The sequence below is a fragment of the Botrytis byssoidea genome (assembly GCF_014898295.1).
Source record: "Botrytis byssoidea strain MUCL 94 chromosome Unknown BBYS_002, whole genome shotgun sequence".
NCBI lineage: Eukaryota > Fungi > Ascomycota > Leotiomycetes > Helotiales > Sclerotiniaceae > Botrytis > Botrytis byssoidea.
The window spans coordinates 992-24,314 of NW_024065843.1; the positions used below are offsets into that span (position 1 = coordinate 992).

At 41.1% G+C, this 23,323-nt stretch overlaps 5 protein-coding genes across 5 annotated transcripts; 4 read left to right on the plus strand and 1 right to left on the minus strand.

The window, feature by feature from the left end:
- Positions 1 to 453: 453 nt before the first annotated feature.
- Positions 454 to 1,841, plus strand: EAE97_000778 (uncharacterized protein; the record flags this gene model as incomplete). Its single annotated transcript, XM_038871288.1, has 4 exons — positions 454 to 621; positions 690 to 935; positions 1,015 to 1,305; positions 1,395 to 1,841. The coding sequence occupies 4 exons, from the start codon at positions 454 to 456 to the stop codon at positions 1,839 to 1,841; spliced, it is 1,152 nt and encodes a 383-aa protein (XP_038737189.1).
- Positions 1,842 to 4,738: 2,897 nt separating this feature from the next.
- Positions 4,739 to 5,386, plus strand: EAE97_000779 (uncharacterized protein; the record flags this gene model as incomplete). The annotated part of the gene is made up of 1 exon (XM_038871289.1): positions 4,739 to 5,386. The coding sequence occupies one exon, from the start codon at positions 4,739 to 4,741 to the stop codon at positions 5,384 to 5,386; it is 648 nt and encodes a 215-aa protein (XP_038737190.1).
- Positions 5,387 to 11,521: 6,135 nt separating this feature from the next.
- Positions 11,522 to 13,300, minus strand: EAE97_000780 (uncharacterized protein; the record flags this gene model as incomplete). The annotated part of the gene is made up of 2 exons (XM_038871290.1): positions 11,522 to 12,589; positions 12,644 to 13,300. 2 exons carry the CDS (start codon positions 13,298 to 13,300, stop codon positions 11,522 to 11,524), a joined length of 1,725 nt encoding a protein of 574 aa, XP_038737191.1.
- Positions 13,301 to 18,639: 5,339 nt separating this feature from the next.
- EAE97_000781 (uncharacterized protein) lies at positions 18,640 to 19,527 on the plus strand (the record flags this gene model as incomplete). The annotated part of the gene is made up of 1 exon (XM_038871291.1): positions 18,640 to 19,527. One exon carries the CDS (start codon positions 18,640 to 18,642, stop codon positions 19,525 to 19,527), a length of 888 nt encoding a protein of 295 aa, XP_038737192.1.
- A 1,298-nt stretch (positions 19,528 to 20,825) lies between these two features.
- EAE97_000782 (uncharacterized protein) lies at positions 20,826 to 22,064 on the plus strand (the record flags this gene model as incomplete). Its single annotated transcript, XM_038871292.1, has 6 exons — positions 20,826 to 21,038; positions 21,094 to 21,383; positions 21,439 to 21,519; positions 21,593 to 21,651; positions 21,720 to 21,806; positions 21,882 to 22,064. The coding sequence occupies exons 1-6, from the start codon at positions 20,944 to 20,946 to the stop codon at positions 22,062 to 22,064; spliced, it is 795 nt and encodes a 264-aa protein (XP_038737193.1). The 5' UTR covers positions 20,826 to 20,943.
- Between the last annotated feature and the right edge of the window lie 1,259 nt (positions 22,065 to 23,323).

Genomic DNA, 23,323 nt, shown 5'->3' on the forward strand with positions numbered 1-23,323 from the left:
CAATCTGCAAATGTGAAGAAAGATGCGAAGTAAGTTACTTATCCATTGCTCGCATCATACTACTTGACTTAGAAGTCCTTGTTTTGCTTTGCTCCAACAAAGCTATATATACTCACTGCTTCTGATATCTCTAATCTGCTCAATCGAATTGGATGGTTTGTGTTTGATTTGTTCCTAGTTGCCATTTCATACTAGGTAGCTCTTGATGAGCCTACCTAGGTAATGTCAGATTTCAGAATTTGTTAGATCCATTTATGGTCAAGGTTAGTGGGAGTTTTCACTCTAGACCGTTAAACGTCATTCATCATCACCAACACTGATTTTTTGAATTTGTTTCTTCCCCATATTCTTTTATTGTCCTCTTGATAAAATCGTTCTTCGTACTTTAATCTAGCACTTTATAACATTTGTTTACCACATTATTGTTTTTAAATACCCTTCATTTACTTCATGATGGCTTCCGCATTCGTCGATACCCCGTTCGAGCTCCCTGCCTACGAGACAAATTATTCCATCTCGAGTCCACAGTCGAAACCGATCATCCTTACCCCCTTTCTCAGATTATCATCTGAACTCCAATTCTTTTACCAATCTAAAGAACTGGATGCGAGGCCTTATCTAGTAAGTATAATTCATGATACGATGATGTTCCGACCAATAAGTTTCCTCTGCTAACACGTTTTCAAAAGAAGACACCCAAGTCGCTCTTGAGTCCCTCCGGGACCCCCTTTATGAATGCACTTGGGTATAGAAAGCTAACGCATGTCAGAAGACTCAATTTGTTGTCGTACAACGTTTCCCAGTCCCAGCGTGAACGGTTTGAACAATTGTTATCTCGGTGCACCTCGGTCTTGGGTGTACAAATTTGGTATCCAGATCCTGCGCTGGTTAAAGCCGTGCGCGAAATGTTCTGCCTCTGTATTAGCGCGATTTGCGTAAGTAGTGAACTCTTACCCGCTGCGTAGTGACATTCGACTTACAGTACTAGGAAAGAAAGCTTACACTTTGTCAAAGCAAATGCAATTGTCTGCACGCAGTCCCATATTTGAAGGTCAACCCGGCGGATATTTTTTCGAAGTGATTGGAAGACTGCGTGAGAAGACTGATTCTTTAAGTCATGCATGTCTGAAAATCTTTGGGACGGATTTGTCTCTGATAGGCCAGGAAATCCATGCTACCTCATGTTGCCCAATATGTCAACTTGACCACCATACCCCACACTACTCGAGACTCCTGCACCCAGAATATGAAGGGGGGGCACCCTTGAAAAGTCTACCACTACTTGATGAAATACCACGGCTATCGGTAAGTAATCACATGCAAATTTCAATCTCTTATTGAAATGCATAATTCAATCACAATGCAGATGCTAACCAGGATAACCATTGCCACAGAAGCCTGATGAATGCGTTGTTTGTTGCGGACCTAATTATATGCCCGTGGCCACTATGCCCTGCGGTCATAGACATACCTGCTTAGCATGCATTATTCGATGGACTCAAAGCGAAGAAGGAGCTCCTCCTAATGGATGCCCTTATTGCCGTGCCAAGATCGCTCGCTTGAAGCTATTCATGCCATATCCTCGATTCCGAGTCGAAGAATCTCGAACGAAATCGACATACTCACTCGCGAAACCGTTTGCAGAAACAGAAATGGGTTATGAGGAAATGGAGAAGAGGCAGAAAGAGGTAATTGAGGTTGTAAACTTGGTGGGGCCTTGGATCTGGCGGGTTTCGAAAGAGGATAGAAAAAAATTTGTAGCACAGCGAAGGCAGGAACGGAGGCGCTGGAGATTGAGATTGAGAAGGGAAGCTATAGCTCAGAAGGCCAAAGCTATGTAATCGAGATGTTTAGGAAATGGGATTCGTCATTTCCAGAGGTATATACAAGGGTGTCGTTATAATGGTCATGGCGATTGTAATATCGGGATCGACAATATCTGATCTGAACAGTAGCATATTCTTGAGCATATAGATATTGGGTTAAAGGACCTAGTTCTTCAGAAATTTCTCTTACTTTTCATGAGAGGGAAGACGAGGATGCAGAATCTATCCATGCTTCTGGAGTGGTCGACTTTCTTGATAAGCTACTTGCTCACTTGCTTATTTGAGTTTGAGCGTCTCTAAAGGGTGAGGTGCAAGTTGTTAGAGATGTGTCGGAAGAGGTTATGCTGTTGCTGTTGCTGAAGCTTTTATTTGGTACATCGCATTGATGGAAGTGGGAGTTCTGAGGGGAGGAGTGGTGAATCTGTGGTGATGATTTTTGGAGAGGAGATGTGTGTGGTTATTCGGGGGTTATCAGATTTCTTTATGCTAGCCATATCTCATATACTCTGCCTCCACGGTAGTGGCCCTCGGAGAGCCAACGGAGCGTCACAATTTTTTTACCTCTCTTATTACGGGGGCAAGCCCCCAAACCCCATTTTGCTCGCTGTGCTTGACAGATGATTGACTTGATCTTTCCTTTAATATTATGCCAGATATGGTTTAAGTTAATAATACCAGGGGTTTCAAAGCGCTTGTATACTTTGGTGCTAATTAACTGGCAGTCATCTTGCTCGGGGACTATTTTTTGTGCGACACAGCATGCCAAGACTTTTGAATATATCTTCAATTGAATTTTTTTCTCCTTTAAAAAGCTTGATCAAAGATTTGTTTCTTCTTTTCCACTTTTATTAATCATTGGTTTACAGCGGCATCTTTCTACGTTCTTCATAAAATTATTAGTCTTCTTCATTATATTTCCGTTGAATTACAAGTCTATAATTAAAAACCTTAATATACAAGCTTTCTTACCCCACAATAACCAACAGCCATGAACATCACGATGAAATACACTCCACTTTCTAATTTTATCTTCCTTCCAACATTTTTTCGAAATTACCAACGCATCCTTCAACTTCAATACTTCTGCTCCAGATTGGGACTACGTTGCTAAAGATCTTGCAAACACCACTTCTCAAGCCTGTATAGCTGCTTACAGTGCTGAAATCGATTGCGATGATGCACTATCAGGATTGGTTGCTTCTGAGCGATCTCCTTTCAAACCTACCTCTGCAAATTTTGAGAACACTTGTACAAGAATTTGCTTCGACTCTGTAGATATGTATCTCAAGGGTATTCAAGAGGCATGCATGCACTGCAGATGGTGATGCTGCGTATGAGAATGTAGGAGGAACTTACTTCTTCTGAAGCTCTCGTGCTGGTGGAGAGTGTTGCCCGAGTAATTCAATATACACTTGTGAGATATTGTTCCAAGTGGGTGGAAGTACAATTTCAATCACGAATCGACTTCGCTAGCTGAATTTGTGGGAACGGTACTGGCAGTAGCATTTCTTCATCTGCAGTAGTCTCTGTAGAATCATCATCACCAACTGCAACTAGTGTAGCCACACAATCGGGGCGCTAAAGATTGGACATTCTCTGGGACTAGCGTTCTAGGAATGTGCTACTCAATGTCTCTCATTCAACTCTAGAATGCCTGGATCTTTCTCTGCCATTCATTTGTTATGATGTAATTTTTTCCTGAGCCTTTTGCTCTCTGCTTGTTGGTAGGTTCTTCATGACAGCTCCCTACCCTCAGTATGAATTGTTTAAGTTGTAGACCACTACGAGCATGTACACTTATTGCCTGACACATTTCAGATCATTTATATAGACAAAGTGTTCCGAATTGATATACAGCGGGTTGGAATCGATCCACGTAAGTAATTTGTTCCCCTACAGGTCCAAAGAAGAATTTTCTCACGACTAACTTCCGCGACCCTTTTATAGATCACGCAGCACTTTTATTTTTAGATACATGAACGGCCTCATAATTTGGGCCTCTCGAAACTAAATTTATCATAGCTCCAGAGGACACATGCTATTCTTCCTTCATTGGGTGGAGTCTTTAGTAGTGCTCGCAGTGGGTGGGTTCCGTACTTTTACTCAACCCAACCCAAATGGTTAGTCCAAAAGAGTCTATTGGGTCACTTATGACCCAACCTATGGACCCAGGATTGGATCGAATTAACTAATCCAACTATGCTGCACAAAAACAATTTACACTCGTAGGTGATTTACAGGTAGTCTGTTCTTGCAAGTAATTCGTTGAACACTCTACTTACTCTATAGGTTGCCTGCAAAATCCATTATTTGCTCCGCGATAATGTTGTATTGATTCTAGTATAAATTGAATATAATCTTGGGTTTAAATTAAAGATAGACTCTATACACCTAAGCTTAATTAATAATAAGTTCTAGAACTACCTACAAATTATCTATTTGGATTTTCAAACCCCTACTTTGTAAGCAGCTAATCTGCACATTATCTACAAGACTAATAATCTGCCCTTCACATGCCTGTTACGCAGTCTACATCCAACCGCATCACTCGGCCCACCCGTTGCGAGCACTGATCTTTGGTCCATGCCGGCCAAGCTTTAGTCATGTGTTGGGAAATCACCGGCCAGCTTCATGGCGCTGGGTCAATAAGTGATTTTTCTCTCAACCATAGCAATGACCAATACATCGACGTGGTGCCAGTCGAGAGGTGGCCAAGTGCGGAATTCCAGAGGTCCAAAGATGTCACTATTTTTGGATCGGCCAACATCTTAGTAGGTATATAAAGCTCCCAAAGTACTAACGAAATATACAATACATACATCATCAGCAAATACATCATCCAATCCTATAAGAACAACGTTCCAGTACAGTCCTACCATCAATACAAGCATATAGAAGCTATCAATTAAAAAATGGCCTCCCATGGAACATCATTAACTGGACTTGGAGGAGAGAAGGAAAAGTCTAGTCCAATGACTGTACCAACTAAACAGCGTCTTGCAGCACCTAAAACAAAGAAAACGGGAGAAAATGGATCCTCAACTGCTGGGTCAGCCAGTAACGCTGACAAGTTCGGCCGTAAACCTACATTAGAGACTCCCCCAAGTTTCGGTGGTAGAACTGGACGAAATCCTCCAAGTGAAAAAGAGTCTGGGCGTGAAGACAAGTCACCTAGTGATGATGGAAATTATACATTTCCTAGTGATTCGGAAAAAATGTTTAATATGTCTGATTTAGATCAGCAATTAATAGCATCATCTGGCGAGAGAACCAAGTCTAAGGCGAGAGCTGCTCCAACGAAGGCAGGTTCTTCTAAAGCAGCAGAACCGACACCAGCGAAAAAGACATCAGCTGGAGGTGCATCAGCCAAGAGGCTTGTTAGGAAAACAACATTGCCGATTGAGAACGACTCGGACAGTCCACAATCAGAGCCCTCGCCACAACTGAAACGCCGCGGAACTGGAGGTGGTGATTCTAGCAGAAGAGAAACTAGCAAGGAGAGAACTCAAGACAGAAAGAAGGCAAGTAGAGGTCCAGCAAAAGCAGGTGGTTCCAAGTAGCTTTACGGATTGTCGGATCCTGATAGTCTTTAAAGAAACGGTTGAGAAGCTCATAGAAGCTTTTTGGGCAACTAGATTTTTGGACTGGTGATTGGTTACTTGTTTGCTTGCTTGGGTTTCTGGGATGCGAAGGAAGGGGGAAGGGAGGGTGGGAAAAGGGACTGTGAGAATGGAGTTGGAGTTGGAGTTGAGAGGCTTGCACTTGGGTTTGTTAGTCTGGTCGTTGATTGATTTAGTTTCCGCGCTGGACGCGGGGAGCTTTTTGTTTAGGTCTATCTATCATTTAGTGGCGTTTAGCTAGGTACATCATATGCATATAGATGGGGAAGGTTCGGGTAGAATGTCAATTTGAACTCCCGTCTCGGGTGTTCCCCCACCATCCCCACTTTTTTGAAAAATTTCTGCTCTCCTTTCCCCAGTACTTTTCACCATGCAGATTGATCCCTTCGAGTCCATTTGTTTTTGCAATATACAATCAAATTTGTACGCTAGTTGTATAAAACCAGTAAGCGTTTGTGGTTTAGTGGTAAAATCCATCGTTGCCATCCATCTTCTCTGCTACAAGGCAAGGATGAAACAACTTCGATGGGCCCCGGGTTCGATTCCCGGCGAACGCAAGTTTCTGTTTTGGAGATAGTAATAGGGATGCTGTCCCTAATTATTTTTTCTTCGCGGATATAACAACAGATGTAAGGAGTTATCGCGGAGATGTGGAGATGTGGATATGTGGGACGAGATCAGGAGCGAGTATCTATGTCGCTGTATAGTTTTGATATACACCATATTTGAGTCAACTAGTAGTACACTCTTGGAATGATGCTTAGAGTTTCGCAAATGAAAGCGATGCAATCGAAAACTCAATTCGGAATTTGAGTTTGCTTGCTCATCTTCTTCGAACCCTTTTAAAATCTTAGAGTGTACAAATCGAGTGAGAGAGAGGGATGAATGATATCGAGTAATTGCGCTTTTTTCTTGCAGTCGGTACAATCGATGTTATTTTAGTTGATGAATATTAGAAACACAGAATGGTCGCACTAAGGACATAGCTATCATACATTAACACAAAATGTAAACTCCTCAGCATGAGCGCATGAATACAAGTCTAGGGATTATGACTCAAACTTTCCGGAGTATCGTTGCTACATGAGCGTGTTGCGATTTTGAGGATTGCTGGAGGGATAGGGGGTGGTAGCGAGGATATCAGGATGGTAAAAGTGGAATTTGATTTGGTGGGTGGTATTGAGGAGTCGAAAATGATGAGATGGATAATGAAATTGACGATTCGTTGGAAATCATTCGTGGTGAGAAGTGTGATGTGTTTTTGCAGTTTTCCATGGGAGATAGATGGGATTGGTACTCTATGTGATGATAGGGCTGACAGTGATTACGAGGAGGACAACGACGGTGTAGACGATGAATGACAGTAAAGTGAATCATGCGATGAAAGTAATGTTGAGAAAGATCACTTCCCACGCTGAATGCCATGATTTAGGCTCCCTGAGAGTGGGAATACTCAATACTAGACGATACTGAGAGACCCTGGTGCCTCCGTTATTGTTTATTTTTGGTTTTGTTCGTATTCTATGTCTGTGTAAGACAAGAAGAGAACTGTACGAATAACAATTTTCATTTATAGTCATAGAGTCACTTGATTTCTATGCAATAACTCATGATTTGATTAGTGTTCGAGTATAGAGGGTGTATTGCAACGATCAGAGGCGCAAATTCATTCGAAAACCTTTATTAACTTATTAGGAGTAAAACACTAGGCCTTCGCGGAGTAATTGCTCGTGATATACATCGGCGCTTATAGGATCGTTATCATGGCTACAGTTGATCAGTGTGTATGACCGACGTGAAGTGAAAACGTATTTGTAGGTTGTGCAGTAAAAATTTGATACTGCGATTGAATGAGTATGGTTTAGGTAGAAAATGGCATAATCAGAAGTGTGATATGGTGAGGAGAACCTTGGTTTCGACAGCCAATATCGGAATAGAATAATCACCAGTAATACTAGTTTTTATGTCATAGTAGGAATGGAGTTCAATGCTTCCCAATGCTCCTCCTTTTATCGATTATCTCATTCAAATTGATATTCCAAAATCTAAATTTAGTATTCATATCATTGACTTCGCGTCCATGGTCTTGATCCTTCAAGGTTCTCTTTGCTTTCTCGATATGAAGATCGAGATCACAACCTGTGGCAGAGTTTGGTTTTATGGTCCGCTTGTCTATAATTTTTCACTTCTGAATCAGTACCTTTGTATCTATGGCATGGAATAGTATCGATCTTAGGCCGTTAGAATTCTACTTACTGGTAGTCTTTACAAGTGACGTTTTTTCTTCCATTCCTATTGGAATTTCGGTTCTTCTTATCCCCAGATGTTGACAAGACAAATCGTTTCTACTCTAACTGGTCTCAATGGTAACGAGCTATTGGCATGGTTATCGTGTGCGTAAATTAAAACATAGAAAAATAAAAGCGGTAAATATATGATTCAAACAGTGTACTAACTGACGGTATTATTGTATTGTTGCCATTAACCGAGATACATAAGGAGACTCTATTAGCTGATAATAGCAACCGATCAATTGTAAAAACATTAACAATTATTTATCATGATCAACCACAGAACCAACAATACTCAAATCCATCAACATTAAGTCCTCCCGGATGCGGCTTATGAAGAAGTACTCCAATCCCTCACGTAGACGTACCTGTTCTCAGGCCTAAGCAACCAAGTATGGCAGCTCAGAATGCGCTCCCCATTCCCCCTAAATGAGAGCACTGGAATAAACCTTTCACTTTTATCTTTTCAATTCGTCTTTCAAAGTTCTTTTATATGTCAATATACAATTCCGTGAGCTGGATAGTATGGTGAACCGAGAAAGACAAGGGCAAAAACTACGTGTAAGCAGCTTACGTATGCGATTCACTATACAGACAAACTAATATGATTCCCATCTCTAAATGATGATAAGTCCTCTATAAATACTTCCTTTCTCTACCTTCTCAAAAACACTTCAACATAGGCAAGTGAACCTGTACAACAACGGTTTTCATGATTCAAATCGTTACTTGAGTCTTTCTTCATCTTAATCTAGATTAACTACTTTCTATACTATCAATCATAATCTATCAAGTCCGAAAATCTATAGCTGTGCGTAATTCAATGATAGTAGAATGAACCTCGCTGACAGCAGAATAGGCTTGAGAAGTTAGAATATTCAATGCCAACTTGGTTAAGAAAGCTGAAGTTAAGACGTCGAGATTTTCCAAATCCAAGGAGAGAATATAAGTTCTGTAGATAACATTAAGTGTCCAGAGAATGACTACTCTTCCATTATTTTCGTTCAAAACTACAGCTCTTTCACTCCCATCCATTCATGTCTGAATTTATACCAGCACTCCAGCCTCCAACTTCCCAACACACGCTGTCGCATCAAATTCTCGAATCTTGATTCACCATCTAAAAATCAGTACCGGAGTGAACACCATACTCAGAACTTCAGAAGCACATTGCCGTCTTCCGGCAACCAAAAATTGTCTTCTTGGTATGGATACATATTCTCCCTTCCAATGCTAAAGCTCCGATCATATTCTTATAGTTAGTACCTGATCAAATGCACGAGCACATGGTGTTTGGTATGATATACACAGACTCACGAATCTAGAATTCTAGTACAAACACTGAGTTGTGAACTCGTGCGAGAGTACATAAATAGTATGAAAAGGAGGTGCAATAGACATTGACAATGCAAACACGCGGAAACCAATAACAATAAGAAATACATTCGTTATGCATACAAAGCAATAACAATAAAGGGCTCAACTAATCTCTGTCAACTCCGTACAATACCTGACCAAGCAACACTCTCTCAGCCCACCTTCCGCACATCCTCACAGCTATTACAATACAGACACTTGCATGCGAAAGCTTGTGCATTCCGTGAGAAACGCTTTACATCTATCTCAAACCCAAAACAAGACATTTTTATAACCAGCTCGCGGCCAGTATCAAGTGAAAACCACAAGATCCATCAATCTAAAATTAGCAAGCTAGCTATTTCCAAGTTCCAATACTATTCTACATACTCAATTTAAACTATTTCGTCTCGTCCGCACTCGCTCAATCCCTCTCTCTTGTGTGCGAAAAACAACAACCCATGAGATTCTTTGAAGGGATTGGATAGGTATATGAACTGCCGATTCCTTCCACGATATATACCTAGGTATGTATACAACAATCACAATACAAATTTCACCATCCCAACTCGAGAGGATCTATATATAACCCACATATTCCATGAACTCAAGTAGATGGAGAACAGTACAATAACACTAGGTAATGAAGAACCCAAATGGTCAAAAATATGATACTCATTAATACACAATTACAACGACAATGATAATGACAATGCTCCTACCACCAACTGCTCGTAATAATAACAACAAAGCCCCATATCCAAGATTCAAATCCCCATCCCATGAATCCACACATCGTACTATACTATTACAAGCCATCAAACCCAACACCCTACAACCCAACACCAAAAAAACCAGAACACGCACAAGACACAGCGAGTCCAGTCCAGTCCAGTCCAGCAACACAACTTACAAGTAAGTAGTTTTTCGCGAAAGGTATCACCCCTCATCCTCATCTCAATATCTTCTTTCCAGTACGGTAGGTAATAATGGTTTTATAGCACTCACACTCACACCCATATTCACACTCACACTCGCTCTCACATGCATCATTTTCAAGTCTGGGGTTTAGAAGGGAATATATAGCTTATACCCCTCTGATATATATTTTATTGTAGCTATTCTGGATGAGGATGGCGAAAAGATTTCGTTCTGTACTATCTATCATCACTTCCATCATCACATTTCCAACCCCAACCTCAAGAACCAAGACTAAGATACATACCCCTTTCTCCCTTTTCCCTTCTTCCCCCCTTCCCCCCCGCCTCCCCCTCTCAAGAAATAAACATAAACATCAAAATCAAAATCAAAATCAAAATCAAAATCAAAATCAAAATCAAAATCAAAATCAAAATCAAATCAAAATCAAAATCAAAATCAAAATCAAAATCAAAATCAAAATCAAAATCAAAATCAAAATCAAAATCAAAATCAAAATCAAAATCAAAATCAAAACATCAAAAAATCAAACTCAAAATATCCACCACCCGCTACCCACCATCTTTCACCCACCTCACCTCACACAAACAGTCCACCTCACACAATCACTCCTCCCCCTCTACCTCCTCCTCCTCCCCCTAACAACCAAATGCCCCCTAACAATCAAATCCCTCCCCATAACAATCAAATCCCCCCAATAACCAAATCCCTTTAAATCCCCCAAAGACAAACCAAAAGTCAAAAGCCAATTCCTCCTCCTCAACTCCACTTGCAATAACATAACCTCACTACTCTCCATCTACCACCCACCATCTACATCACGCGCGAGAACATGCACAACAAAAGACTTCAGGAAACAAGAACAAGAATAAGAACAAGAGCATACATATACATATACATATGCATATATACCATCTAGAGAGAAAGATGTTCAAAAAACAAAAAGACAGAGGCTCTCGTCAATCCGGAAACTCGATACTTGTCTCAACAATCACCGACAGCAAGAACCATAACAAAAATCACACCCAACCTTTCCTATACATTCAAACCACCATAATCGATAGACAAAGTCTCCATCATAATACCGCAAGAACCACATACTCACCCTATTTGACAAGTAAATACCAAGAATCTTCGCATCTGCTATGAAGTATTTCATGATATTTTCGATTCATTTTATTTACTTTAAAGCTCATCCCTCATCTCATATCCCCGGAAGATCTATCCCCATATTATTCTACGCATAGTGGATTATCTTCTAAACTTTGTTGCAAATCTGACCCTCAATAAATTCTTCCATCATAAACCCATATCAACGCATTCATAAACCCTCGCAATGCCCTACCCACCTAAAAGCAAAAGCAAAAATTAAAAATGCGACATTGTTTGGTATATAGCAAGTATGCTCGCAGCGCAATATCTTCATAAAAAAAAAACTCCCGCTCCAAAATAAATCCATGATGTGTAACACAATTGTAAACGCGCAGAATTATTGACCATGAGCACCAGCTTGATCATAAACTACACTTCCCATACCACCAGCCCCCGAACCACCCATACCAACACCTGCCAAGTCTCTTCCTTGACTATCAACCGGAGGGTATCTAGCTCTCAATTCCAGATCATCGAGTGGGATATGTGATCTAATATATTTCTCACGACCATCATCATTCGGATTGTGATCCCAGCTAGTAAATTTACCAACTTTAAGAGCACTCCAAACAAGTCGTCTTTGACGTTGAGATAGTAAAACATCATTGGTGATTTTTTCGAAATCCCATTTTGCTGCAGCTTCAGCTTGGAAATCTCTCAAAAATTTGGTGGTTTCTTCGGTCATGAGTGGATGTTTAGCAGAAAGTGATGCAAGATTGACTATTTCCTTAGGATCATCGGCAAGATTGTAAAGTTGATCTGGATCCGCTGGACATGTGATGTATTTCCAGGGTCCACGTCTAATCATCATCATTGGTGAAATGGTACCTTCACCACAGTACTCCGCAAAGACAGTATCAGATCCACCTGAACGTGATTGAAGATGTGGAAGAAGGGATGAACCATCCATAGGAAGACCAGGCCATAATTCGACATTAGCAAGATCTGCCAATGTTGGAAGAATATCCAATGTAGAAACATTCTCGGATACGTGGTGAGCATTGAAATATTTTGGATAATGAACGAGAAGAGGAACTCGAACAGATGACTCGAAATAAGACATCTTGTACCAGAGACCACGTTCTCCAAGCATATCACCATGATCACCACTGAAAACAATGATTGTATTGTCATCAAGTCGACAATCCTTCAAGACTTGAAGTAATTTTCCAATGCAATCATCAACATAACTGACTGCTCCATAGTATGCACGTCTAGCTCTCTTGATCTGATCATCTGTGAATTCCTTACCCCAAAGGTCGCAAACTTTCAATAAGCGCTTGCTGTGTGCATCTAATTCTTCTTGTGGAATCTTGGTCTCTGGTAGATCAATATCAACACCTTCGTAGAGATCCCAGAACTTCTTTTGAATATTATAAGGATCGTGAGGATGAGTGAGGGAGACCTGAAATGAGACGTTAGTAAAAGTGAAATTTTAAGTGGGTGATACAAAACTTACCGTCATACAGAAAGGTCTAGTATTTGGCCCTTTACGAACATGATCATAAAGGAATTGAGTTGATTTATACATGACCTCCTCATCATAATCCAATTGATTGCTTCGCACACAAATACCAGCTTGTAAAATAGAACTAGCATTGTGATACCATTCTAATCGTTTGTCTGGATCTTCCCAATTGACTGCCCAACCATAATCTCCAGGATAGATATCACTTGTCAAACGACTCTCATAACCATGTAATTGTTCTCCAATAAAATGCATCTTTCCTGCCAATGTAGTTTCATATCCTGCTGCTCGCAGATAATGTGCGTATGTTGGAGTAGAAGGGTCGATCGAACTGGCATTATCGTATGAACCAATTCTGCAAGGTAATTGACCAGTTACCATGGACATTCGAGAAGGTGCGCAAAGTGGCGAAGGGCAATATGCGGAATCGAAGACGACGGCATCTTTTGCAAGACCGTCCAGATGTGGTGTCTGGATTTGTGATTTTGGGTTGTGCATCTTGAGCAAGGGTGCTGCCAACTGATCTGCCATAATATATAGAATATTTGGCTTCGAACCTGAAGGCATATTGTTGGCCTGGTTGAAAGGAAAGGCAGCCTTTTTGTCAAGCCTGGGTGAGGAAGGAACTGTGTTCAAATCTGGAGCCATGGTGATGATGCTACTCAACCTTCTATATTATGAAGATAAGATTTGAAATATTCTGGTGTGAGTTGAGTTTCAATAGAAGTAAACAAAATATGGGGGAAGTTTGTATTGATAGTATGGAGGGGTAAATAAAAGTAAGGTGCAATACTCTGGGGAAATGATGTGATCAAGAGATCAATGAGTAATGAGATGCCAATTACCAGAAGGGTAGTTTGAGCTAGGGGAAGTGGTGAATATATATATATATATATATTCCGAGTGAATGAAGAGCTCGGAAGAAAGAAAGAAGGAGAAGAAGGGAGAAGGGTGAATGAAAGAAAAGACACAGATATATGGAATGGAACTGAGTGTTGGAAAGACCTACCTAGTACCTACCTAGCGGTGAGTAATTCCGTTGACTGAGAGTTTGAAAGTATTGGACATACTCAGGTAGATTGGGAAGGGAAGGAAAGGAAAGGGAAGGGAAGGGAAGAATAGGAAAGGAAAGGCAAGGAGTGGTGGGATGGTTGCCGTATACCTACATCTCGATTGGGTAAGTGGTGATGTGGATTGTACTCGAGTAGTGGTGGAGTCTTTCTTGAGAGTTTTGGTGTATTTTGGGAATTTGGGGAATTTTGGAAACATTAGAAAACTTTGGACTTTGCACTCTGGAGGGGAAAATGTTGCGATTTGGAAGTATCTTGCGTGATAACATTTACGCTAAACCTATTTTGATCAATCGAACTAATGGATCGGACCCTGCGTGTTCCCTTAGTTTGGCACCAAATTCCCATTCCCTTTCCCTTTCCCTTTCCCTTTCCCTTTCCCTTTCCCTATCCCTTGTCTCTTGTCTCTTGTCCCTTCCCCCTTCCCCTGGTCGTCATAATAATAATAAATCTTATCATCAAAAATGGACGATCTGACAAAATTCAATTTGGTTACTAGGTACTCTCATGCGTATGCGTGTGCGATTAACGTTGTATCAGGAAGTTTGAAGCACAGCATCGAGTACGTAATAGAAGTACTCTTGTCTTGCTCACACAGTCGATTCATGGGTCGCCTGGGCAGGTCGAATCAAATCAAACACAAAAAGAGACTCAAACGTTGAGAACACGTTGAAGATCTTTTTATTCATCACTTCAAGTCATACATTGTCTACTTCCTCTCTATTTCGTACGGAATTTTGTTGATTTTCCATGTGATAGTGGATTCATCCATAATTTATGCGTTCTAGCCCATCTTACTACTGCCTTTGAAAATTCTCAACTCTTCGAGATACCCACGATACACGCACACGACACCTTCATGTTCCCTCATGTTCTCTCAAAAGTGGAGGGAATCCTTCATGGAATGCTGGTTACGGTATGATATCGCTGCTGTTTCCTTCTATCACGATGCGTATGAAATATCTGATCAATGTGATACGTGTTGTCCATCGCTAATCCACCTTCCATGTTATTACCCCAACCTTGGTGTCTCTCCAATGCTCCACCATGGTACTGGGTTGCTCTTATCGTGCACTCTGTTCCACGTCTCTTCTATCCGCTTCCCATAAGTGGAACTAAATAATGCCTTCTATTGCCGGTCGCCGGCTTTCTTTCCACCGGGTAGCGGTAAATACCTACCTAGTATGTACTATGTATACACTTGTTGTACTAGGGACCTACTACATACCTACCTATCTACCTTGGTCATCAAATCAGACACCTGATATATATAAGCCGCGTGTCAAAAATCAGACAAAGCAAATGCAATGGATGCTTTGTGAAAAGTAACAACAACCTTATGAGTACTACTATTAGGTGGCGGTGTGGTAGAGGAGGCTATGTTCTTCCTACCATTTGTTCTTCGAGTCTTGTGCTAAAACTTTATTGACATTCGATAAAAGCAGCGTACAGAACTTTTTGCATGACTGGCTAGCTGTACTCGAGCTATGTCAGCCGGCCTCCTCTTTTCCTCAATATTATATTTGTTTTTTTCCATCCTAGTCAAGCATTTCTTCAGCCTTGCATGTAATGTGTGAATCCAAGTGGATTCAAGTGACCATTGACATGATCAATATTCACATATTCTAGCCTCGCGGATGCAAAGACAAATTCAAGATTCACCCCATGGTTTTCACGGTTGCTCAAATCATATCGCTGGTACCTTCATCGTTCCTGGACTTATGTTTTCCACTTGACGGCTTCTACTTCCAATCAAGTTAGTTGAAAATATCACGCAATTTCTTTCGGAATTCATTGGATAAGATCATTATATTTTAAGCTCCTTTAGTGGAAGGATACTTATTTGCGGCGGGGTAATGATCAAAAAGCACGCGAGCAGTTGAAGATTCAATTCGACAATTCGAACCACTCAATTTTGGAATATTCTATATAATCCGAGCACCTTCCGTGAGCGCAATCGTTTTTAGAGTTTCAAATCTCTCCTCGAGAATTATGCGCGTAAAACGTTACATTCGATTGCGAAAAGGAATCGCTCTCTTTTCTCAGCTCGCCATCAGCACCATCAACTGGACAAAAATTCCTTAAATGGTCAACGAATACTACCACGCACATCCATCATCTAATTCATACCATCTTTGGACGCGAATTCGTGGCTGTCAATCGTGGAAGATTGGTTGGGAAAAGTTTCCCTCCCATGAAATTCTTATCGGAAATGCGATATCATCACAAGATATTAGAGATAGGACAACCAATCGGGAACAATGTGGTAGTCCACAAAATACTTCAAATACACGATGAATGCCACATCGAACCATTCATGTGATTACACGATTCTTTATCCATAGCTTTGATGTCAAAGATGGTAATAATATCCATACAGGAATTCTTGAATATTTTCAACGTAAATGTTACCTGATTCGGAATCACCGATGGTTTTGTCAATGCATATCGTCGCACAGACTTCAATTCATACCCAAGTAAGAGGAGGTTGGGATATGCACTTCCGTTGAGGATGCATTAGTTTGGAAAAGACGTGGAAATGAAAGATGAGGTCTTGTGACTTTGATGGCTAGTGGCGAGTGCAAGAATCAATAAAGCGGGGAAGAACATCATGCTGGATAACCTTTTCAATATTGGATGGGACAACAATACTAAAGCATTGCGATGAACAACGCTTCCGAATCTCAAGTTCTCTTGCCTGGAATAGGTATTCAAGGGGTCAAGTTTTCACCGCTGTGTCATAGACAGAGTGACTGATCAAACCGAGTAATGTCAACATACAGATTACAGCTGCCAAGTCGAGATCTTCAAATATCTGAGAGCAAGTCAGACAATATGATCACATGCCACTGCATTTCTGGATCGTCTTGGGCATCACCCAGCCGAAATAAATGATTCAGTTCAGGGCGAGTATCACAAACCACAACTCCAAAGTAAGTCTTTGTCTCACGAAATTTCTTCTTGTCAGAACATGAATTTGTGATGAGGTCTACACGATATTATGAATTGAACGATGTATGATTTACAGTTATTCATCATCCCTAGTCTAACGACGGGGCCTTGGTATTCCAAACACGGATGTAGATCTCACTCTTGGCTACTATGCTTGACTGACTTTCATCATCGCTGCTGTCATGATCAACCGAACCTGAGTTGTTGTCTCTCGTATGTTTAAACTCGCGTTACACATTCTATGCCGAGCATCCTTCTTGGTTGCTCGTTTCACGTTTCATCGCTGGCCGATCTGGTTTTCATAAATTGGCGATATATCTTAGCATCGAATCGTGTTTTCGTGCTCAGCACTCTTCTCGTTCACTTCTCGAGAGCCGCGTTTTATTACCATACATAATTGACCGAGTACTTTGAATACACCACTCACTACAGTACGAGTTCAATAGTTAAATTCAGTTGTACTACCCTTTCATTCTTTCGAAGTCACCCAAAATTTATTGTGAGAGCTTTACTCAAGGCTTCTTTAAGTAAGTGCTTACGGATTCTCGAGAACATCGCTCAGTACATACTCGGCGAGCCCAATTGAGTTTGTCATTTACTGTTTTTCCACACCCCAGCTCTTATCATACGATAGTGGCGAGGAATATTTTTCAGAATCTACAGTGATAGCGCCGTCCTTGACAAAAGCCTTTTGATCACAGATGCACTCGCTTTGATAATTCTATCACATATGCATGCCATCCATCGATTCATCATGCAAATTTCATCAGCTACCACTACCATTATGTTAGCAATGATTTTCCAAAAAGAAAAAAAAGAAAAACCATAGAGAATGCTGGCGTATAGTGTGCCATTTTGGGAGGAAGGCAGTCGAGATGTTTCGCTTCCTAGACTTGAGGTAATAGCCAGACGGAAAGAATAAAAGTCAATCGTAGTTGGCCTTTACTCTATTTGGATGTCACGAGAGTTCTATAGTTGTAGGGTTGCTCCAAGAAAATCATACTTGGTCTTTCTTGCATCTAAAGTCATGTAGGTGATCGGAATCAGTTCTTGTGCAAAATGCATGTCTTTCATCATTCAATTGCCCCTCACCTCTCTGCATCTTTTTGTTCAATACTCTATCTTGATTCAAATCTCATAGATTCGTTTCAAATTCGTTCTAGCGATTTTGTCTCTCATAAGCGTAATGAATTCTTCGAGTCGACTTGGAACTACTCGAGTATACAACAATACAAGTTAATGTTCGATATCGTTATCTGCGTGTTCATGCGTAGAGATTATCACAGAGCGCTTAACCCAAAATCTCCACAGCCAACATTATCTTCGTACGAAACCCCAAGATTTACACTCAAGACTAGAAGCGCGGACAACAATCCATGAGGATCAAAAGTCTCTAGTTACAGCCTGCCAATGGCCAACAAACAAATTATGGGGCTACCAAACAAAATACGAGTGGTTTAAATCAATCAAATAAGCGATATTTTAGAGATATCAGGGGAACATTTAAAAGGCCGCGTACTTAATACAGTCCTCTACGCCACATTTGGGCCGTAGATTTGGTACTTTGGACTGAGAAGTTGGTGTGATTGGAGATCAGACGATAAGTTGAGTGAAAACGGACAGAATTAATACCTAGGCCAAGAGGGATAAAAATAAAGGTTCTGTTGGAATTTAACCTTCATGTAGACCGTTGATTATGAAGAAATGTTTGGAGACGTTATTTGGTGAGAGATAATTTTCATAAAGTAGGTTGTCGTCCATGTACATGTTTTTCTTTTCTTTTCTGTCAAGTCAACGGATCTACTTACTTTTCACGTTCATTACAACACCACTTATCGTTCGTTCGTTCAATCAATCAATCGATCATTCAATCATTTTTCATTCTTATTTATTTCTTTCTGTCCTAATCTTATATTCTATATCGCGGGATCGATGCGAGCTAGATAAATCGTACTAAATTTCACCATGAAACATACATTCCCTTCCCTATCACAAATCACTCTCTCCATTCTCTCCATCTCCATTACCCTTCCTTTGACTCACGCTGGCGCTCCTCCCAAAATTCCAGGCTTCACTCTAACATGGTCAGACTCCTTTTCCGGCTCCGCGGGTTCCCTCGCCTCCTCCTCAAAATGGGAATATGAAACCCCCGCCACAAACCAAAACAACGAAATCCAACACTACACATCATCCCCACAGAATGCTAACCTCTCCGGTTCCTCCACCCTCTACATCACCCCTCTCTATTCCTCCGGAAAATGGACATCCGCGCGCATAAGCACCTTGCAAAGTTGGGGATGCGCCAACGGCGCCGAAATGATCGTTTCCGCCAGCATCAAAATGGGCAGCAGCGATCCCACCCATCAACAAGGTATCTGGCCCGCCTTCTGGACTCTCGGCGAAAGCTTCCGAAGCGACAACATGTGGCCCGAGTGCGGTGAATGGGATATCATGGAGCAGGTCAACGGGGTATCCGCAAACGTGGGCACGATTCACTACGGCAGCGCGTCGTATCCGCTCGCGATCGGATCCCCCAATGCGTGGTTTGATCGCTCGGCCTGGCACACGTACGGCATCCGCATCTCGCGGGTGGGCGACTGGCAGTCGCAGAGTATCACGTGGGAGCTGGATGGGAATGCGTATTTTACGGTTACCGGGGCCATGGTGGGAGATTATGCTAGTTGGGTGAAGTTGGTCGGGGAAACTTATTTTGTTATCTTGAATGTGGCGGTTGGGGGTATGTATCCGGGTATGCCGAATGCGTTGACCAGGGGGGGGATGGGGAGTGGAATGGAGGTGGGCTATGTGGCGGTTTATAATGGGGTTGGGTCGGGGGCGGGGGGTGGTTGGTGATGAGATGAGATGAGATGGGATGGTGATGGTGATGGTATATTCATGGGTGCGTTGGGGAGTAATGGAGGGGGGATTTGTTTCTTTGTTTCTTTCTTTCTTTCTTTCTTTCTTTCTTTCTTTCCTTCTTTTATGATCCCTTTCTTTGATTTGCGATCATGATTGTGATCTGAATTTGAATATGGACTTTTAGACTTCTAGCTTGTATTTTGCTCTGCTTTTGCTTTGCTTTTGCTTTTACTAGGAGATGCGATGTTGAAGGCAGAAAGCAGGAGTTTTTTCCCTTTTCTTTTCTTTTTTTCCATCTTTGGATTCTTAGTTTCCTGAATACCGATACCGATACTAGGATAGTAGGAATTAAGAGAACTTTCCATATTTAGTGCAGGTTTCCTTGAAAAAAAGGAAAGAAATATGGCATTTTATGTTCATCGGAATCTAAAATCTAGAATCTAGAGTCCTCGCTTGTGGAAGGTAGTTGTGTGTATATGTATGTGTGTATGTGGTATTTTTCTTATTTTTGAAGGAGAGACTGATTGTATGGATGTGAGATGAGAATTCTGTAGTGCGGAATGTTTCATATAGTGAAAATAGTTCATTTCTACCTTTTGACTTTTAAATTTCTGTTCATCTCCGAGTGTTTGTCTAGGGTTTAGGATTTAGGGTTTGTGCTCCTTTGTTTGTAGAGTGGATTTAATTAATTGAGAAGCTCTTGGTTTCTTTTCTTTGAATTTATCATGGAGTTTGAGAGTTTAGAGCGGGGAGTAGGAGGAGGAGGAGGAGGGAGATTTTAGAGGGGGTTGTTTTTTTGTTGTTATTCTTGTTGTAAGGTTGCTGCCGGCATGGCGAATGAAGAGTGAAAAAGGTTTGTTGCTGTCGCTTAATATTTTTATGATGATGATGATGATAAATTGTAAAGGTGTGTATATCTAGGTGTTGTCGATTTGGTGTAATCTCACATCTCACAACTCTCTCGAGTCTCGAGTATTGAGAAGTGAGGAATCAGGTGAATTTTCTACCGGAGTATCTACTTGATCTACGTATTATGATTAAACAATGGATGCCCGAGTCACGAAAATGTTTCCTGAAGCGAGACATTGTAAATGTTAGTTTGGCTGGGTTGGAAGGTGGAATCTTGATGAGGGGAGGGGGGTTTTATAGTTGCGAGGGGGGGGGGTAGATTATTTACGAATTCATTTAAGAAATAAGACGTAGATTACTAAGCTGTTCTCGTATATCATTGTATCCTAATCCACGCAGCGGCGACAACAATACCTTCCAACTTTGATAATATACAAAAACACCATTCTTCCATGGAAATCTTCACTTAAACTGAATTTCACCTAATCTTTGTTTTATGATTTCGTCAGCTCCCACCTCCGAAGCTCTCAACATCGTCAAATCCGTGAGCTTGAGTGACTAATGTCTTCCCTACTCAGTATCGGCCAGAAATTGAAGGGAAGAACTAATACTTATACAGTCAGCAAAAAATTATATGAGTTTGTTTTTCTAGCACAGTATGTTCTATACAACCACTAGTTCGATACTTCCGCTGATCAAAATCTCTTGAAGAGATTCGACAAAACAAAATGTCATTGTTAAGAGTATACGTGGTCACTGGCGACTACAAAACGAAGCAGATGTTCTCAAACGGTTCCAATCTAGAGCGCCGTCTCTCAGACCGCTGATCGATGAGATTGTTGATCCTATTGATCCGCCAACCATTGTTCTCAAACATTTAGACGACGATCTCATGACTGAAACTTACAAGAAAAGACTTACAAAGCCTGAACTCAAATTCGTCGCCAGAAGAGTGTTGGAAGCTTTGCAAGTTTTGCACGAAGATGGTTACGTTCATACCGGTATGTATTTATGTTTCTTCCTACGATAGAAGTCATGAATTCTAAATATGTGTAGATGTGAAACCGGATGATATTCTCATAAATCATGGGAACGGCAATGAACGCTTTTCTGAAGCCCAGCTTGCTGATCTTGGAGGTACTGTATCCGCACATTCAAAATGGCCAAAGGAGGGCCATATAGTGGGGACATCTTCATGGCGCAAGTCCAGAGGTTCTCCTCGGTATGCCGTGGGGGACATCATCTGATATTTGGTCTTTCGGTTGTTCGGTAAGTCATTGCTTTTTCTTCTGGCACTAGCAGAATTCCAATCTTTGCGCTAATCGTACAATTATCAGATATTGATGCTTATTTACGGCGATCACTATCCATTCAATCCTCGAAATGGGGGTGCTGAAGTCGATGATGACGAGTATGATTTTGGGGTACTGATGAAGCAGCATCAGTACCTAGGTCCATTCCCAATTTGATTTGGTGAAATCGCAGATGAGGGGACTCAGAACGCGATTGTTTTAGCAATGAAAGCAGTGCCACCCGAGAAAATGAAGCCATTACCCATGATTACGCAGAAGGAGATTCCCAAGGTTGATAATATTTTCCTGCAAAAGGTTCTCAAGTTGAATCCGCGCGATCGACCGACTGCAAAGCAGATCTTGGATGATGAGTGGTGGGAAACTGAATAGAAAGTCGATCAATTATGACGGTGCATATACAAGCGCTGAATGTGATCTCAATTGGCTTGCGAAAAAGTGCTTGTTATTGGGAATAACATCGTCAATAGGATACCCTTCGTGTTTCAACTTATTTGCTCTTAAGAGTCTGTTCTAATCCTGGTGGGTGGCCTCAAAATGAACAGCTTCGATAGAGAATTGCTAATACGTCTGTCTTACAGTGAGTCTGGTTGGAACATCGTAGTTCTCAACAACTGCACTATTCTTCTCCAGCACCAAAAAGTTGGTAAATAATATCAGGATATATGATGGCTGGCTTGTTCTACTCTTTAACTTCTCTAAAAATATATCAGTTTCTATAAGAAAATGATGAAAACAAAGTGAACGAGGTGGTACAATCATGCGATTCTCAGAAAGTCAATGCTAATCATGAATTTTAGATGCGATGAAGGTGATTGTATACATACGCCTCTGTAATAATCTAGAATACGATGTCATTACTAGCGACAATAATATACTAGTTAGTTATCACTATGACTAGCAAACCTTTCTTATTGTCGACTCTTTCACATTCTAATTTACTGTCATCTCTTAACGTTACCATTGTCATTTATCTATATATCTAATTCCTGATTTCGCCTACCACTTTCCTCTTCCCACCACATATCTTAGTAGTATCCAATTCCACAAATATTCGTTCCCAAGACTGATATTTCTCTGATGCAAAGACTATCTCATCTCTATTTCCTCATCTGAAAGTATCTATAAGCCCTTTCTCCAGATTTCAAGGTAGGCGTTTTATACACCTCGATACCCAAGCCCATCCCTATCCGCACCTCGCAATCCGCGGCGTATGTAAACCGTATCTTTCCCTTCCAAAAGACGCAAAATATAATGTGTACTCAGCAACATCCACAGATAACGAGCTTCCGATTCCGTTCCCTCCCGTATACAACTACGATTTTAACGGATCGTGAGATAATTTAAATAACGAGGATATATGCGGAAAAGTATCCTGCAAACACAAAAACCCTCGAGATAAAAACAGAATTGTGTGGCAATCACAAAAATATAACGATAATGATGTAACCACGCCAGCGAAACAACAGCGACAACAACAGCACACCCTCCCACAACAAACAAGACCAACCCCAACCAATCTCCTGCAGACCTTTCTATCTTTCCCAGCCAAAACTTAAAAGTGGCCAGTTTTTCTACCAATTCCTCAAAACCCCTCCGCACATCTGTCTCCTCTCAACTCCTCACGAGCA